The sequence below is a fragment of the Saccostrea cucullata genome, unplaced genomic scaffold (genome assembly GCF_032062105.1).
Source record: "Saccostrea cucullata isolate Sc308-1 unplaced genomic scaffold, CSIRO_AGI_Scuc_v1 ctg9747, whole genome shotgun sequence".
Lineage (NCBI taxonomy): Eukaryota > Metazoa > Mollusca > Bivalvia > Ostreida > Ostreidae > Saccostrea > Saccostrea cuccullata.
In genome coordinates, this window is record NW_026931791.1 from 35,775 (window position 1) to 49,705 (window position 13,931).

Consider the following 13,931-nt stretch of genomic DNA (forward strand, 5'->3'; position numbering starts at 1 on the left):
CAAAGATAGATTTTATCATTTCTAGAACATATATACAGTACTCATAAGGAAATACAAAGAACATATGCAATACTCATAACGGAATTCAAAGAAGTAGCATACAAAGATAAACTAAACTATCATTATAAATATAAAAGATACGTGTAACTCATATTCACACCTTAGAGTCTGTAAAAAGTTTTTATTTCTTAATTTTTATCAGACATTTCAAAGAAACGTCTCCATTTGTAATTTCATCACATCCAGTCTTCTCAGTCCTTTGATTTTAGATTTTTAAAGTAGAAATTTCACATTTATTTTTCGTATATATGCATGGCTGATATAAATCTTAGTAAATAAACCGAAAATTGTACTCTAACCAAAAGTTCATTAAAAGAAATAATTTACATAAGCTGATATCCATAATTGTGAGTCGTTAACTTTTTCTGCAAATATCGTAAAAATGAAGTGAAAAGTTTTTATTTGGATGTCATAACCACCTTTAACCAAATTCATAATTTGGAAGTAACTTTTTATGTGTATTAGAAATTTACATGCAAATTTTGGTGTTGGTTAAAGGTGGTTATAACATGCGTAGGAGTTATCTAACACAGTCACCCTCTTGAGTTTTCCAATTACTCTAATGCTAATACAGGCCGATAGTACCTTACTTTGTCACCCTATATCATTAGAAATACTAATGTATCATTATCTAACCAATATTTATCAGTGAACTGGAACATAGGCCTAGTGATTCATGCAATTTTTAAGGGAAAAAATACTATCTGAAAATTTGAAGTCATTGTAGGCCGCAAAACGGCCTTATAGAGAATGATCCTTTGTAATTATTAAACGTTGTCTCGTTGGTGTGGAATAATCTGGCTTTTAGTTGAATTTCACATTTAGAAAAAAAAAACTTTAACTTTGGCCATGAATTTTAAGCGGTTAAGTTAGTAGTTAAAGGGCCCTCATATTAAAGAGATGTCATACTTGTCAAAAGACCTTCCCTTGGATACCAAAATTTATTATCTTTTCGTCTTGGAGTTTGTTTTATTTTGAAAAACTTTAACCTTTGTGATAACTATTGATCAGTTGGTGCTAGGACTTGAATATTAAATACGTGTATTTCTTATAACATGGCCTTCCCTTCGGTACCTTAAGTTCGGCCCTTAGACATTGTCCTTGGAATTTGACCCATATTTAAAAAGAAATAAAATTACATTGGTCTTACATGAACCTTAATATTTTGAATGTTTTGTGCTTGGGCTTTCATATTTCATAATTATGTATATTAATTGATACAATTCCTTTTGTTGGGTAAAACAACATTTTGATTTCTTGAACGTGTCCTTTGATTTGCATTTAAGAAACTTTAACTTTTGCCAAAAGCTGCCATACGAGGACATCAGTGTTCCACAAACACGTCTTGATTTTAGATGATAAAAAAGTTAAGATAACAAACAGTTGTCGGTCTCATAAATCCAGTTAAAGTTTACTAATTACAGGAAGCTCTTAGTTTACTCTAAGCTTTTTTTAAGGCAAAATATTAAGACGAAACAGATATGACACATCTTAATATTTTGCCTTACTTACACAATGCTCAGGAAGCATGCGGCCTTTATAATTAGCTGTTATATATTTCTTTTTTCTGTTTCTTAGTACAATAAAAGTAAAAGCAATGGACATAATATTGAGATTTATTTTCCAAATTATCTTCCATTTTACAATGACTGTTTATAATTTGAAGCCGGAGAAGGAAGACCAGTCACCAGCAGCAGATTCCCCATGACCTGCCATGGCCTTAATCCAAACTTGATCCTTCCTCCTCATCCCAATAACCGCAGTCGAGGACCCGGATGCATAGTGGGAACTTCCACTCCTACCATCAGCATGGTTGTGAGCGACAGCCTTACCATTGTAAACGATCTCTGTGTGAAAAACACCTCCAGCATGGGCCAGAATATTCCACGAGAAAACGTATATACCGTCTTCTGGTGCAGTGAATATTCCTGTGAGAGGGCTATAGGCGTATCCTGCATTTAGAGTTGTTGTTTCGAATATAACAATGGCATTTTCTGGAAGGCTCTTTTGGTTTTTCGTTAACTTTGCTTGAAAGGCTACCATTCCTATTAAACAAGGTCTAATTATTTGTGAATCTCTGAATGTACAATGCTACAGATTTTATTTATTCTGTTAATAGATTTAGAGACTTTTTATGAGAAATTCAGTTAATAGCTTTAAAATACGAACTAGCATGAAATTTCTGTCTTTGAATGTTTAAAATTATATGAAGGAATAAAATATTGATATTTTCAGATTGGTTTCCCGTAACAGGAGAAACTAGAGGTACTGTAAGCAATGAGCTCACCAAATGATACCCCCGCCTTCCATATGAATATAATGGCAGTATCCATGTTTTGCTATGGAAAACCAATAAATGTATCGGATCAAAAAATAAAATAGGAGGTGCACAATGGCAATATGTAATAAAGATTCTATGAAATTTCATTAAATTTCAATCAGTGATATTATAGGAGTTGCGGATAAGAGATGAATAAGCGTAACAGACGGACATACAAACAGACGGATGGACATACCGATTACTATATACCCTCCCGCTTTTCAAGCGGGGGGTAAAATAAGTACTTGTATCATACCTTCATAAAGGCTCCTTTTCGCACGCCCAAACAACTGAGATGAGATGCTATCCTTTTCATTTGGTGCTCCATTAACATGAAAGACTGCCAAAGCTCCTATAACTAGGAGTGTCGTCTTGAGACTGAAAAGTCTATTCAAATAAATAAGAAATAATTAGCCACACTTTCCCACCCAAATGCTATTAAAATTGAAATATGGAGATAACGAACAGTATTCAAGCTAAAAGTCCATTAAAACAATACAAAATTGTAGCAGAGCTAGCTGGACCTCCAAACACAAAAGACATGGGATCAGGTGCCATGGAGGAGCAAATATCTGCCGACTGTCCACACCCGCGATTCAAGCATGATCAACGGATCATTGAACCAAGTTTATGTCTTTACAACTATGGAATCAGGTTCATGTGAAAAAAAATTAAATATAAGAATCTTTTAGACTTTTAAATAGAACTAAATTATTGAGAGTAAAACGCACTCAACTCGTAGAGAAATATAAGAAACTTTGAAAGCATTAGTTTTAAAATTCCATTATCCGTGCACAGTTTTGCCCAATAAAAAATAAAATCATCTTATCAAAATTGAGTTAGGAATGCATTTTGAAACCTGTAGGTTATATTTTAATCAAAACTAACTAAATCTCCTTTTGAGAAGTCAATGGAACAAATGAAAAAAATAATATTACTTTTAAGCAACTCTGAAAAAAGGAATAATATATTTTTAATGATATATTTAATTTGGATTTTAAAAAAATAAATGAAAAACACATTTTAAGGGGATTACAAACTAGACGAAATGGGCATCCAAGGTTACATTATAAAACTTAAAGAGCTTTTAAAAAATTGAGAATAACAATAAATTACTTTTATATATTATGTATTTTTTCCTTCTTGTTGTTTTAAAATATTTCCTACACTTTATGTTTAATTTTTAAAGCATATTAAATTATAAAAAAGACATGTGTTTATTACATTTTTACCCGTGAAATACTGTAATTTATTCATTGAATAAAAACGATATCCTGTCACAGTGTGAAAGGATATCAAAATGATATCCCGTCACAGTGTGACGAATATCAGAAGTGCGAGAAAACTCTCGATTTCCCTTCCCATAGCGAAGATTGCTGTAAAAAAAATCTTCCTTGACCTAATCTAAGATAGATGAAAATAAATAAACCATTCTGAAAGCGAATAAAACTGTTAAAATTACCAAAAATATGCTGCTAGATCCAAGTTTACAGTGTTTTCACCTCACATTGCTATGACGTCTCAACCGCTAAACTATGACGTCACGAGCCTATGGCTGTATTACAAAAAGAATTTAGGCAAAGGAAAAATCAAAGAATTTTATTTTAAAAATGTAATAAACAGAAAATTCAATGTTTTGTAGTTGAATATGGAATTTATTTCACTCGTGAGACAGGATTTTTTGATATTTTCACTCGTGCTTCGCACTCGTGAAAATATCAAAAATCCTTTCCCATTCGTGAAATAAATTCCATATTCAATCACAAAACATTGAATATCCTCAATATATTTCTATTTTATAATATTGAGATAAGCAAGAACCCAAAATCCTACAGCTTATATTTTCAGAGAACATATGAAGTTACAGTATGTGAATCTAATGAAAGTAAAGAAAATACAATTTGTTAAAACTTACATTTGCATGATTGCCAATATTCGGTCACTGTTTAAAATGAGACAGCCATATTTCAGTCAAATTTTCTTTATATATATATACTTCCATGATCAATTTGAGAAACATTAGCTTACTTGCGTGTAGGTTGTCGCGTTAATGTCCTATTAATGAACGTATCATTTGTTAAAAAGATGTACATTTATTATTATATAAGAAATATTTGCTCTTCGCTAAAGTTACAATGTATGCGACGCAATTTTGACCTTGCAATTTTTTTTAACTGAGCGAACAAAATAAGTGAAAATCGGTCCAGTGATACTTGCTTGAAAAGTGATAATATCGGTTTAGGTCCAGCCTAGATTCTTTCTGATACATCTGTTACTGAGATCAATAAAATATGATTGCTATGATTGCTTAATATAGTATTGACACAGTTACAAAAATTAGGAATAAGGTACAAAAGTCGCCGTCCAACTCGTTAAAAAAAAATACGGGCACGTAATATCTTTCTAAGGTCTTGCAAATTTTGTAAATATTATTTCCTAAGCGCTTGTATACTAGTTTCTCCCAGAAAATAAATATTAACAAGATTTAGACATACCCAAACACATAAAGAACTGACGTAAATCATATCATTTTTTCTCATTATATCCAATCCCCTTTCTGACACCCATTTTTGAATAATTCCTGTTTTACTAAATTTCGTTTATGTATTACAGTCAATATCGTCGTTTTACTTACACTTGGCTTATTGTCTCCGTTTGCCTTCTTTACACTCACTCACCCTAAACACACACGCTGCCTCACATACGAAAACCAAGAGAAAAGACCTTTGTTTTACATGATTATATATTGCTATTTTAGTGGATAACAGTGTATTTTAATTATCTAGTTTTACATTGCATCTTATCCCATTTAAGGTGGCTCATTACATCCACAGTTTATTTTAGATTTCAATACAGCACCACTTATAATGTAGATGTCAAATATCCAGATGGGGGTATTGATATCATAAATATTTTTTATAGAATTTTTTTGTTTTTGTTTAATTTAAGTGAAATGTTTTATTTCAGGTTCATTATTCACAGAATTTTAGAACTTTCAGTGTCAAATGATGGGCATCTTCTTAAGACAAGTACATACAGTGAAAATACCTCATAATACCTAATAATAATGTTATTAGAAAAAATAATTTTCTCTTTGAAAACAATTAATGTCATTATCTCTTTAATCTATGCATAAAACATTTAAAAAATGTGTTCTGAAGAGACAATGAATGTATTTCAATGAATTACATGTGTCAAATTGAATGAAGAAAGTTTAAAGGAAATGAAAAATCTAATTTAAAAAATATTTGGTATAGAAAGTCCACTTTTAAGAGTTATCTTTCCTAATTAGCCAAGACTCAAAACACTAGGGAACGTTTGATATTACTCTAAAATTCAGAAAATAGCTTTAAATTACCAGAGTATACATTTAAATCAATAAAACGATTATATAAATTAACACCAACACAGTAAATAGCACAATGAAATAAAATTTTAATTCCAACAAGGTTGTAGATTTTAACTCGAATTTCCTCCATACATACATGTCAGTGATTGGTAGTTCACTGCATGCATTGCTATGAAATTGACATTACTTGTTTGCCGAAGATTTGACTGTTGCTTTCTTTTGTTTCTGCCTAAAAGCAATTCTTCTTGGTTTATGCATAATGAATCCGTTACTTTATTTTTCACTGTTTACAGCACCGCATGTATTGTATCATCTATTTTTAAAGCGTTTTAAAGGTCAGGGTCATATTTTAGAGGTACGTATACTACTCGTCCCCTGAGCGAACCGGTCTACAGAATGGAGGTTTATTTTTTTTTTTTGTGTAGTACGTCATCAAAAAGTGGTGTAATGAGCCTCCTTAAATAACAACTTTCACGATCTTCCCTTTACTTGTTTGTGTTTAACAAATCAGAAAAGCTGTTGTACATCATGTGATCACCATTTGACTGTTAACCATAAAGGACAGTCACTCTGGTGTGCGGAATTTTTCCAGTCCTTCTCTCCTTATTTCCCATATACATCACGTTATAATTGTGATGTCATAGGTTCAGAGAGTTTACAATTTGCCTGAAATGTGTAGTACTCAGTATTTGTTGACTCTCATTTTTAATATCGTTATCTATGTTTTGCTTTTCTTCGTCATTTATTTAAAAAAAATTATGTTTTTTTTTTTTTTTTTATTTATTTATTTATTTTGCTTTTTACTTGATGTTTCGCGAAAGCAGTCGTTTTGCAGAGCTAAGAAACTAGATTATATATTTGCAAAACCCCCATCTTCTGTATCTTTTTTAAAATACTTACATGCAACTCGAGCTCACAATCTTCTAAGTCCTGATATCTTCAAGGCAGCTCTCAAAATGTGCAGATTTTTTCTTTTTATTCTATTGTTCTTACCATCTAGATCACAAACAACGTTAACGTAAACACGAAAAATAAATATTTTGTACTCTGTCTTTTTTATTTTTAGGCCACCCGAGTCATACTTGTCATACTTGTATTGTAAACCCTAATTATCTGTTTTGTTCGTTTTGTCCGTTGTCTTGTGTTGATTGTCGCGTGTTGGTAATCTTTAAAAACAAAATACAGTTTCTTCTCTAAAAGGGTCGGGCTTTGACCATCAAAGTTTGAATCTTCTTTTTTATTCTAAGACATGAATGTTGATATCCTTGTGTCATCAACTTTCTTGTCAATAAATCGCCTGAATCTATCCAATTGTATTTATGAGTATGCATGTAAATATTCCTCTTAAAAAATAAATCTAATTTGAATCACAATATTCACCTAGGGTAAAACTTTTGAGTCCAAAAGACAATATGAAATAAATATTTCAGTTTCTTTACTTGAATCGAGAATTACCGGTATACGGAAAATGTTCTCGAGACCATCAGTAAAAACTTGGTAAGTCCAATGCAAGCGATAGGCGAGTCATTAAATATTCGATGATATTCCTAGAACATTCATAATTTTGGCAAATGTACTAGAGGCCACGTCTCCCATTCCCCTTACTCTCTCCGTTACTTCTGGTATTGATGATTTCATTATAATTATATAAATGTACGTACATACAAAATCTAAAGTGTTACTTTTGTATTGTGAAATGTTTTCGAAATTACAAATAAATTAGTCATAATTGTTGTTCTCATTCAAAATATTTTACATACGTAGCACACAATTGATCAGTCATTTATGTGTACATATTTTCACAGATTCAATAACTGCTTTAAGCCTTTGTTGAGAAACATGCCGCGGGGATCCGCTTTTGATGTTTCTAGTTGTTCTTTAAAAGTCTTTAACTCCAGGCACATTTTCTAAAATGTAATTTATAAAATTAGAAATATATATAAAATGATAAAGTAAAGATATATCAATTTAAATCATAACCAAAGGTAATTCTTTCAATGAAAAGCTAAAAAAAAAATTTTTTTGCTATTTTTATTTTTTCATAAAAATGTTTAGTGGATATTTCAGCTAAATATACGGTATTATACATAATTGTCTTTTTTCTGTTTTTTTTTATTTTGATGAATGATGTTGCCATGGTAACTAAAAGATAGAATTTTCATTCTAACGAAATATTGACACAAATACCAGGATAGATCACATAATGTAACAATCCTTTTTGTGTGTGTTGCAGCAAATAAGGTACATTGTAGATTTTTTCTTTAATAAAACATGTATTGCTCATTACATTCAATTTTATCTACACGAATTTTAATTATAAGTGTTTAATACCGAGCTAATCTTATATTTATTTGATTTTCACTTTTAATCATATTTCAAGAATATGTCAGGGGACACTATGGGAATAAAACCGTTGATTATTACAAAAAAATACATAATATTCATTTATCTTGAATACGTTGCTGAAAAACAAAAGGGGACATATTTTGCGGACACTATTGACAGTAATATTTTTTCTATAGAGGTATACCTCCTGGATGTGCCTGTGGATACCAGGTAGATAGTCCCACTGTTTTGCTAGGTGAGGAACGCCTCCCAGGGCCATCCACTCTCTCCCTACATCTATACTGAACTTCTCCCATCCTTTTGTACCAGTAACGCTAATTATTTCGATACAGAACACATGGCCAGAACCGCCATTGGCGGGATTGCCTACATTTCCACATCCAAGGTACATATCACTGAAACATTCATCAAAAAACATTATTCGTATATCCATGAAATACAATGAGACAGCTTTATTTTATTTCAATGATAATAATATAAAGCAAAGAATTACCTGTATGCCATAAAACGCATTTCAAGACATAAGTTCAATGGATATTCCTCTTTTTCTTCATAATGGTCTGTTTTCTCCACCACAACTTGAATGATTTCTAGGACCTTGTTATAATCGCCTTTGTGGTCAAAGATAAACTCCATATCATGTACAGGGGCGTCAGCAATGTGTGTTCTAGAACAAAAATTGAGTGTAAACAAATAGTTTTAAACCGAAGTTAAATAAGTTATACATAAAATTTAGCTAGTTAATTAAATAGTAATTTTCTTTCTTTATATTAATTTCCTATAACAGTTCGTGACTATCAAATTATATATGTATCTAATATATACATGTACATATATCATTTGTTTCTCATAGCTACATTTACATAATTATGTAGAAATAGTAAATTTGATTTTCAGCTAATCTTTTATATAATAAACCGCATTGGATATGCAAAATAAAAAAAGTAATAATTTTCTATTAAAATAACCTGTATAATACGTACACATTAAGAAAAATATATGAAGATGAATACTTGACACCTGATCCTTTGGTGACATTAGTCACATGGATCACAACTAATCAAACTTATTCTATCAAGAAGATTTTCCATCAACAATACTTTTTTCTAAATATTCCAATTAAAAGAAAAATTTCAAATGTATCATTCTGGATCCCTTTTTTCTCCCATTCTGAATCAAACAAACCCCCATATGTTTTCGATTCGATCATACTTCAATTTACACTTATTTTTATCGTTTTTGTAAAGAATTTGTCTTGTGATTTCAAGTCAATTCGACTTATCTGAATATGTGTATTCTTAAGTTAGGGTTAGAGTTACAATGTTGGCTAAGATTCTTGCTTGGAGTCAAGTTATACAATTGATCAAGTTCATATTTTCTTTTCTTTTTAAAAAGCTTACCTTTAAAAATCCCCGATAGTCTACTTTAATTAAAGATTGACCCTTTTAATCTTTTGATTATAGATAAGTTGTTGCAAGTTTGTTAAAAAAAGTATTTCTTAAAAAGGTAATCAGACGTTAGTTGACAGGCGAAAAACGCATTAAGTCAGAAAGCTTACTTTGACCCTTGATTTCGTTTTTTTTAAGTCATAAAGAGAAAAGAATTGGGTAGTTTCTTAATGTTTGTGTGTGTCTACTACACTGACCTATAGTGTATGGCATGTGGAAGCTCTTGGTACACTTGGCCACTTGGGTAGAGGACGTATTTTAATGACTTGAAAGCAGCCCAGGATAAATATGGCGTTAATTCTGTATTTTCAGCAAGTAATGGCGACACAGCAGCCAATGATTTTTGCGAAATCTTGTCTTTTGAACTTTGCCAAAGATAAAATCCAAAATCCTTACAGTCGACGTTAGATGGCGCTTTATTTATTAACCGTATCCATAAGTCGTCATTCTTAGGCTCGTAGTCAAGTAAACTGACTGAGTTGTAGGGGAACCAGAAAATCTGGGTGGACCAGTTTTCTTCCGCTAAAGACTTGATCTTTTCAGCATTGTAGAATACATCCCGTAAACTGCAATACATATTTTGTGTCTTCACAACTATTTCTTTTTCCATCTGTAAAATTAAAATGCTACGATATACTGTTAGATTGCATATACAGTGTAGAATGTAAAGCATTTTATGTTATTTGATGAACATGATTCATCTGTGAAGCATTTCCTGTTATTTGATTTTATTGAATAGTATTTTAGGCAGGACATTTATTTCTTTATAGCATACCTTAAAAGTGACGTCGTAAATAATACCAAAGCAACCGAAGCTGACGCTTACTGCGTTAAACATGCTCTTGTTCTTAAGAGTGTAAGTCCTTAGTTGGCCTCTGCTGTCAAAAACGCGCATCTTTACTATGTAATCGCTGATGCTTTTCCCATTTATTCCAGCACCCTGCATTGAAAATGAAAGTTCAATAGGGATATTATCAACGAAAGAGAGAGAGAGAGAGAGAGAGAGACTTACGTGTGCTCCAACAGAAATTGTCCCCACCACATCAAAATGATCCGCCATTACATTTATTGGAAGGTTAAGTTTATGTTTCAGCTGAAATTCCTTAAGCTCTGATGTTTTTACTCCTGACATAACATCTACTTCGTTGCGTGACTTCTGTGAAATGCATGAAGATTTATTATTGTTGGACTGCAGTAATTTGTATTCTAAAAGCTCTTTTATCTATTGGTATAGATATTCGTTGAATTTTTTTCAAATTTCCTTTAATATTTGAAAATACTCTTATGATAACATAATCATTTTTTGCCATAGAAGACAAACGAATATTTTCTTCAGTTTTAACTACTAGTATGTCAGAATGCATTCTTACGTTTGCTATTCTAATCTTGTGTCCATGTCTGTAATCACTCTGTAACTTGGTAAAATTCATCAAAATCTGATTATCGTCACAGATGACAGGAGCCCACGTGTGACTACCACCTACACCACGCACACCAACCCCGTTCTTCGCCGCAGCAAGAATTACCTTCTGAATTTCCCGTTTTGATGTAGGTTCACAATAAAACACACTCGCAGTTACCGTTTGGCCCCAGTTTTCGAATTCTTTCCTCTGTAGTTTTGTTTTCTTTCCGATTCCACCTTGCAAACGTTTGTATAGCTTATTGATACTTTGCTGAATAAACAAAAACAAGGAAAAGAATAATTAAATAATTCAAAAAGGAAAAAGTCGAGTACATCATTAAGGCTGTTTTGTGAATTTTATTAAACTTGAATAAGACATGATTGTTAAAATAGTATCTAATCTGTGGGATAATAAATATTAAACAATGATAAGCTTGATAAAATACTTACGTTTTCATTTTCTGACAAAACCTTTGGTTGAGTAGATATTCTAATGTTCATCTTCATCTGAAAATTATCTATAAAATGAGCTTACATGATTAAACATCAATGTCTTACAGTAATATTTTTCAGAAATTATTTAATTTTAAATGCTATTTCTTTGTTATTAATCTAACGGAATTAACTTAATTCAGTAAGTTTAAAAACCACATGCTCATGTAAAATCATATCCTACCCATCCTCATCCACCCCAAAAATAAAATAAAATAATCAAACAAAACAAAACTACAAAATCATAAATAAATCTTAACTTTAATTAGCTGCAAATTCTTTTGTTTTTGCATTACCGTTTCCTCCTTTAGAAAATGACAGTCCATAAGAAAAATATTTTGGTCTTGTAGCTCCTGAAAAGTCTGCCAGCTATCCTCGCTTTCATCGGCTATTAACAAGGGCGTATTGCCATTTTTAATGCATGCCTTAATATCTTCTTTTAACACCTTACATGTAGCAGGTGCGTCTTCCTGAGTAACTGTTGCCTTAAGAGGGATAGAGGATGGAAACCCCCTTTCCTTTGTTTTCTGGATAATAATGATTATAAATTAGTTTTTTTTAAAAGTGAACAAATTGATGTAAATACTTTGTATTCTCTTTGTACTTGTTACGATTGTTACGAAGCAAAATGACCCGAAGGAATAAGCTTAAGTCATCAGACAACTTTGTTTTTCGATCGGTATGCTTTTTACATTTTTAAAGACTCATAATAATTTTTATGAAATCTTACCAATTATCATTTTTAATAAAAGATAAATGTATGTGTTTTTTTTTTAAATATTTAACGTTTCAGAAATCTGTTTTAATTCTAGTGATTGTCTTGAAAGGCAAAATTGTAATTTACAGTTCGTATATAATACTGTAAACCAACTATTATTCGCGTCATCTTTTATTCGCGATTCGTCAGTTTAAAACCAATCGTCGACGATTAATTTCCGTGACAGAGGAAACATTCTCTATAATTACAAAGCAAAATAACTTGTTCGCGTCGATAAATACTCACGAGTAAAAGTACCTCGCGAAACTCGCGGATATTTCTCGCATGTTGCATGGTTTAAAGTACATGTAATACAGTCTAGATTAATGATTTTGCATTCAAAGTATTGGAGGCCTTGCAACATGTAATTAAAGACAAAATATTAAGATCTAGAAACATTTATATACTGGTACTTGCATTGAATATACGAAAAAAATATTTATATACATGTAAACTAATATAAAAGCTACAATATAAATTGCACTAGTGTTCAAGGAAATCTTTATTAAAAAAAAATCATTATTAAAAAAGTGTATAGTTTGTTTTTTTATCACCGGTAACCATTGCTTATACTTAAAAAATGGCTTTTCGTTTACCTTTGTGTGATTATTACCCATCCTGGTGTCTCGTTGTGATAAACTTTAGGAGGATTAAATCTAAGTTTTATTGATACATGTTCATATGTCCTGCTCTGGTTGAAGGTATTACGGTCATGTACGGACTGGACATCCTCCCGGAAGGAAACGGGTCAGGACAATGAACCGTGCATATAAATAAAACCTATCATGTATCATTAAATAATGAATGAATGCTTATTCAAGAAAAAAAAATTTAATATTGTATAAAACTTAACAGGAGCTGAAATAAAAAAATAGTACATAAATAAAAACACCACACGGATAAGTTTTCATAATTATTAGTTGATAAATGCTTATATCATGTTTTCTCCGTTAAACCAGCTTAGAGACAGTCAGGCTAAAAGACCACCTAAAAGAAACACCAATATGTACAAATTTTGGATATCAAAACGAGAACTTATTGCATTTTTACTTGTATTGTCAACATTATGCCTCACAACGACTTATGCTGATTAAATACATGAATGAAAATTACATACCAATTAATATAGAAAATATATTATATGGTGTTGATTCACTAAGTCTGGATAATATATATTTTTTTTATTTTTTAGTCATGTTCATACCTTCATAAGAAACTCTAAGATGTTTTAATTAAAATTTTAGTTAATTATAATATTATATGGAAAATGAGATTTTATTTTAGGTAAGCTACTTTGTAGGGAATGTTTCCTACTCTGGGTCAACAACAATTGTTCAAACACATATGTTTTTCTAATATATTTTATATTATTATTATTTTTTTCTATTCATTTCTTTTACTCTCTCTCTTATCTCTCTCTCTCTCTCTCTCTCTCTCTCTCTCTCTCTCTCTCTAAATTCATTCTACATATGTACCAATTGATAATCTACTCTCCATACATTATTTCTATTGTCTATATGTACTTGAATTGTACCTTTACCTATGCATAGAACGATAGAACGATCATAGGCATTTATGCTTGCTGTTTAATCCAAATTCAATGAACAAAATATACTTTAAACTAAGATAGCATTGCTTAAAAACAAACACAAAAGAGTTGAAAATATATTTTAAAATATTTATATCGTGTAATTGTAGTTTAATCTATAGATAGAAAAGATAATTCTTATTGAACGGTGTAAAAATTCATTGATTTT

General features: G+C 31.0%; 2 protein-coding genes across 2 annotated transcripts; both read right to left on the reverse strand.

The window, feature by feature from the left end:
- Positions 1–1,685: 1,685 nt before the first annotated feature.
- On the reverse strand, positions 1,686–4,318 carry LOC134233540 (complement C1q tumor necrosis factor-related protein 3-like). Its single transcript, XM_062715512.1, has 3 exons — positions 4,296–4,318; positions 2,637–2,767; positions 1,686–2,105 (listed from the first exon to the last, which is right to left on the reverse strand). Exons 1-3 carry the CDS (start codon positions 4,301–4,303, stop codon positions 1,714–1,716), a joined length of 531 nt encoding a protein of 176 aa, XP_062571496.1. The 5' UTR covers positions 4,304–4,318; the 3' UTR covers positions 1,686–1,713.
- A 3,210-nt stretch (positions 4,319–7,528) lies between these two features.
- Positions 7,529–12,791, reverse strand: LOC134233539 (L-gulonolactone oxidase-like). The gene is made up of 10 exons (XM_062715510.1): positions 12,771–12,791; positions 11,714–11,944; positions 11,376–11,432; positions 10,894–11,196; positions 10,536–10,679; positions 10,299–10,463; positions 9,721–10,133; positions 8,569–8,742; positions 8,260–8,470; positions 7,529–7,636 (listed from the first exon to the last, which is right to left on the reverse strand). The coding sequence occupies exons 1-10, from the start codon at positions 12,789–12,791 to the stop codon at positions 7,529–7,531; spliced, it is 1,827 nt and encodes a 608-aa protein (XP_062571494.1).
- Between the last annotated feature and the right edge of the window lie 1,140 nt (positions 12,792–13,931).

Bases quoted from the DNA above. Each gene is read 5' to 3' on its own strand.
- LOC134233540 (XM_062715512.1), bottom strand. The intron at 2,106-2,636 runs GTATGATACAAG...CTTGTTTAATAG, and splicing joins GAAAAGGAGCCTTTATGAAG to GAATGGTAGCCTTTCAAGCA.
- LOC134233539 (XM_062715510.1), bottom strand. From the start codon at position 12,791: ATGGGTAATAATCACACAAAG. The intron at 11,197-11,375 runs GTAAGTATTTTA...TTGTTTATTCAG, and splicing joins TTTTGTCAGAAAATGAAAAC to CAAAGTATCAATAAGCTATA. The intron at 7,637-8,259 runs GTATACCTCTAT...ATTACATTTTAG, and splicing joins TCCACAGGCACATCCAGGAG to AAAATGTGCCTGGAGTTAAA.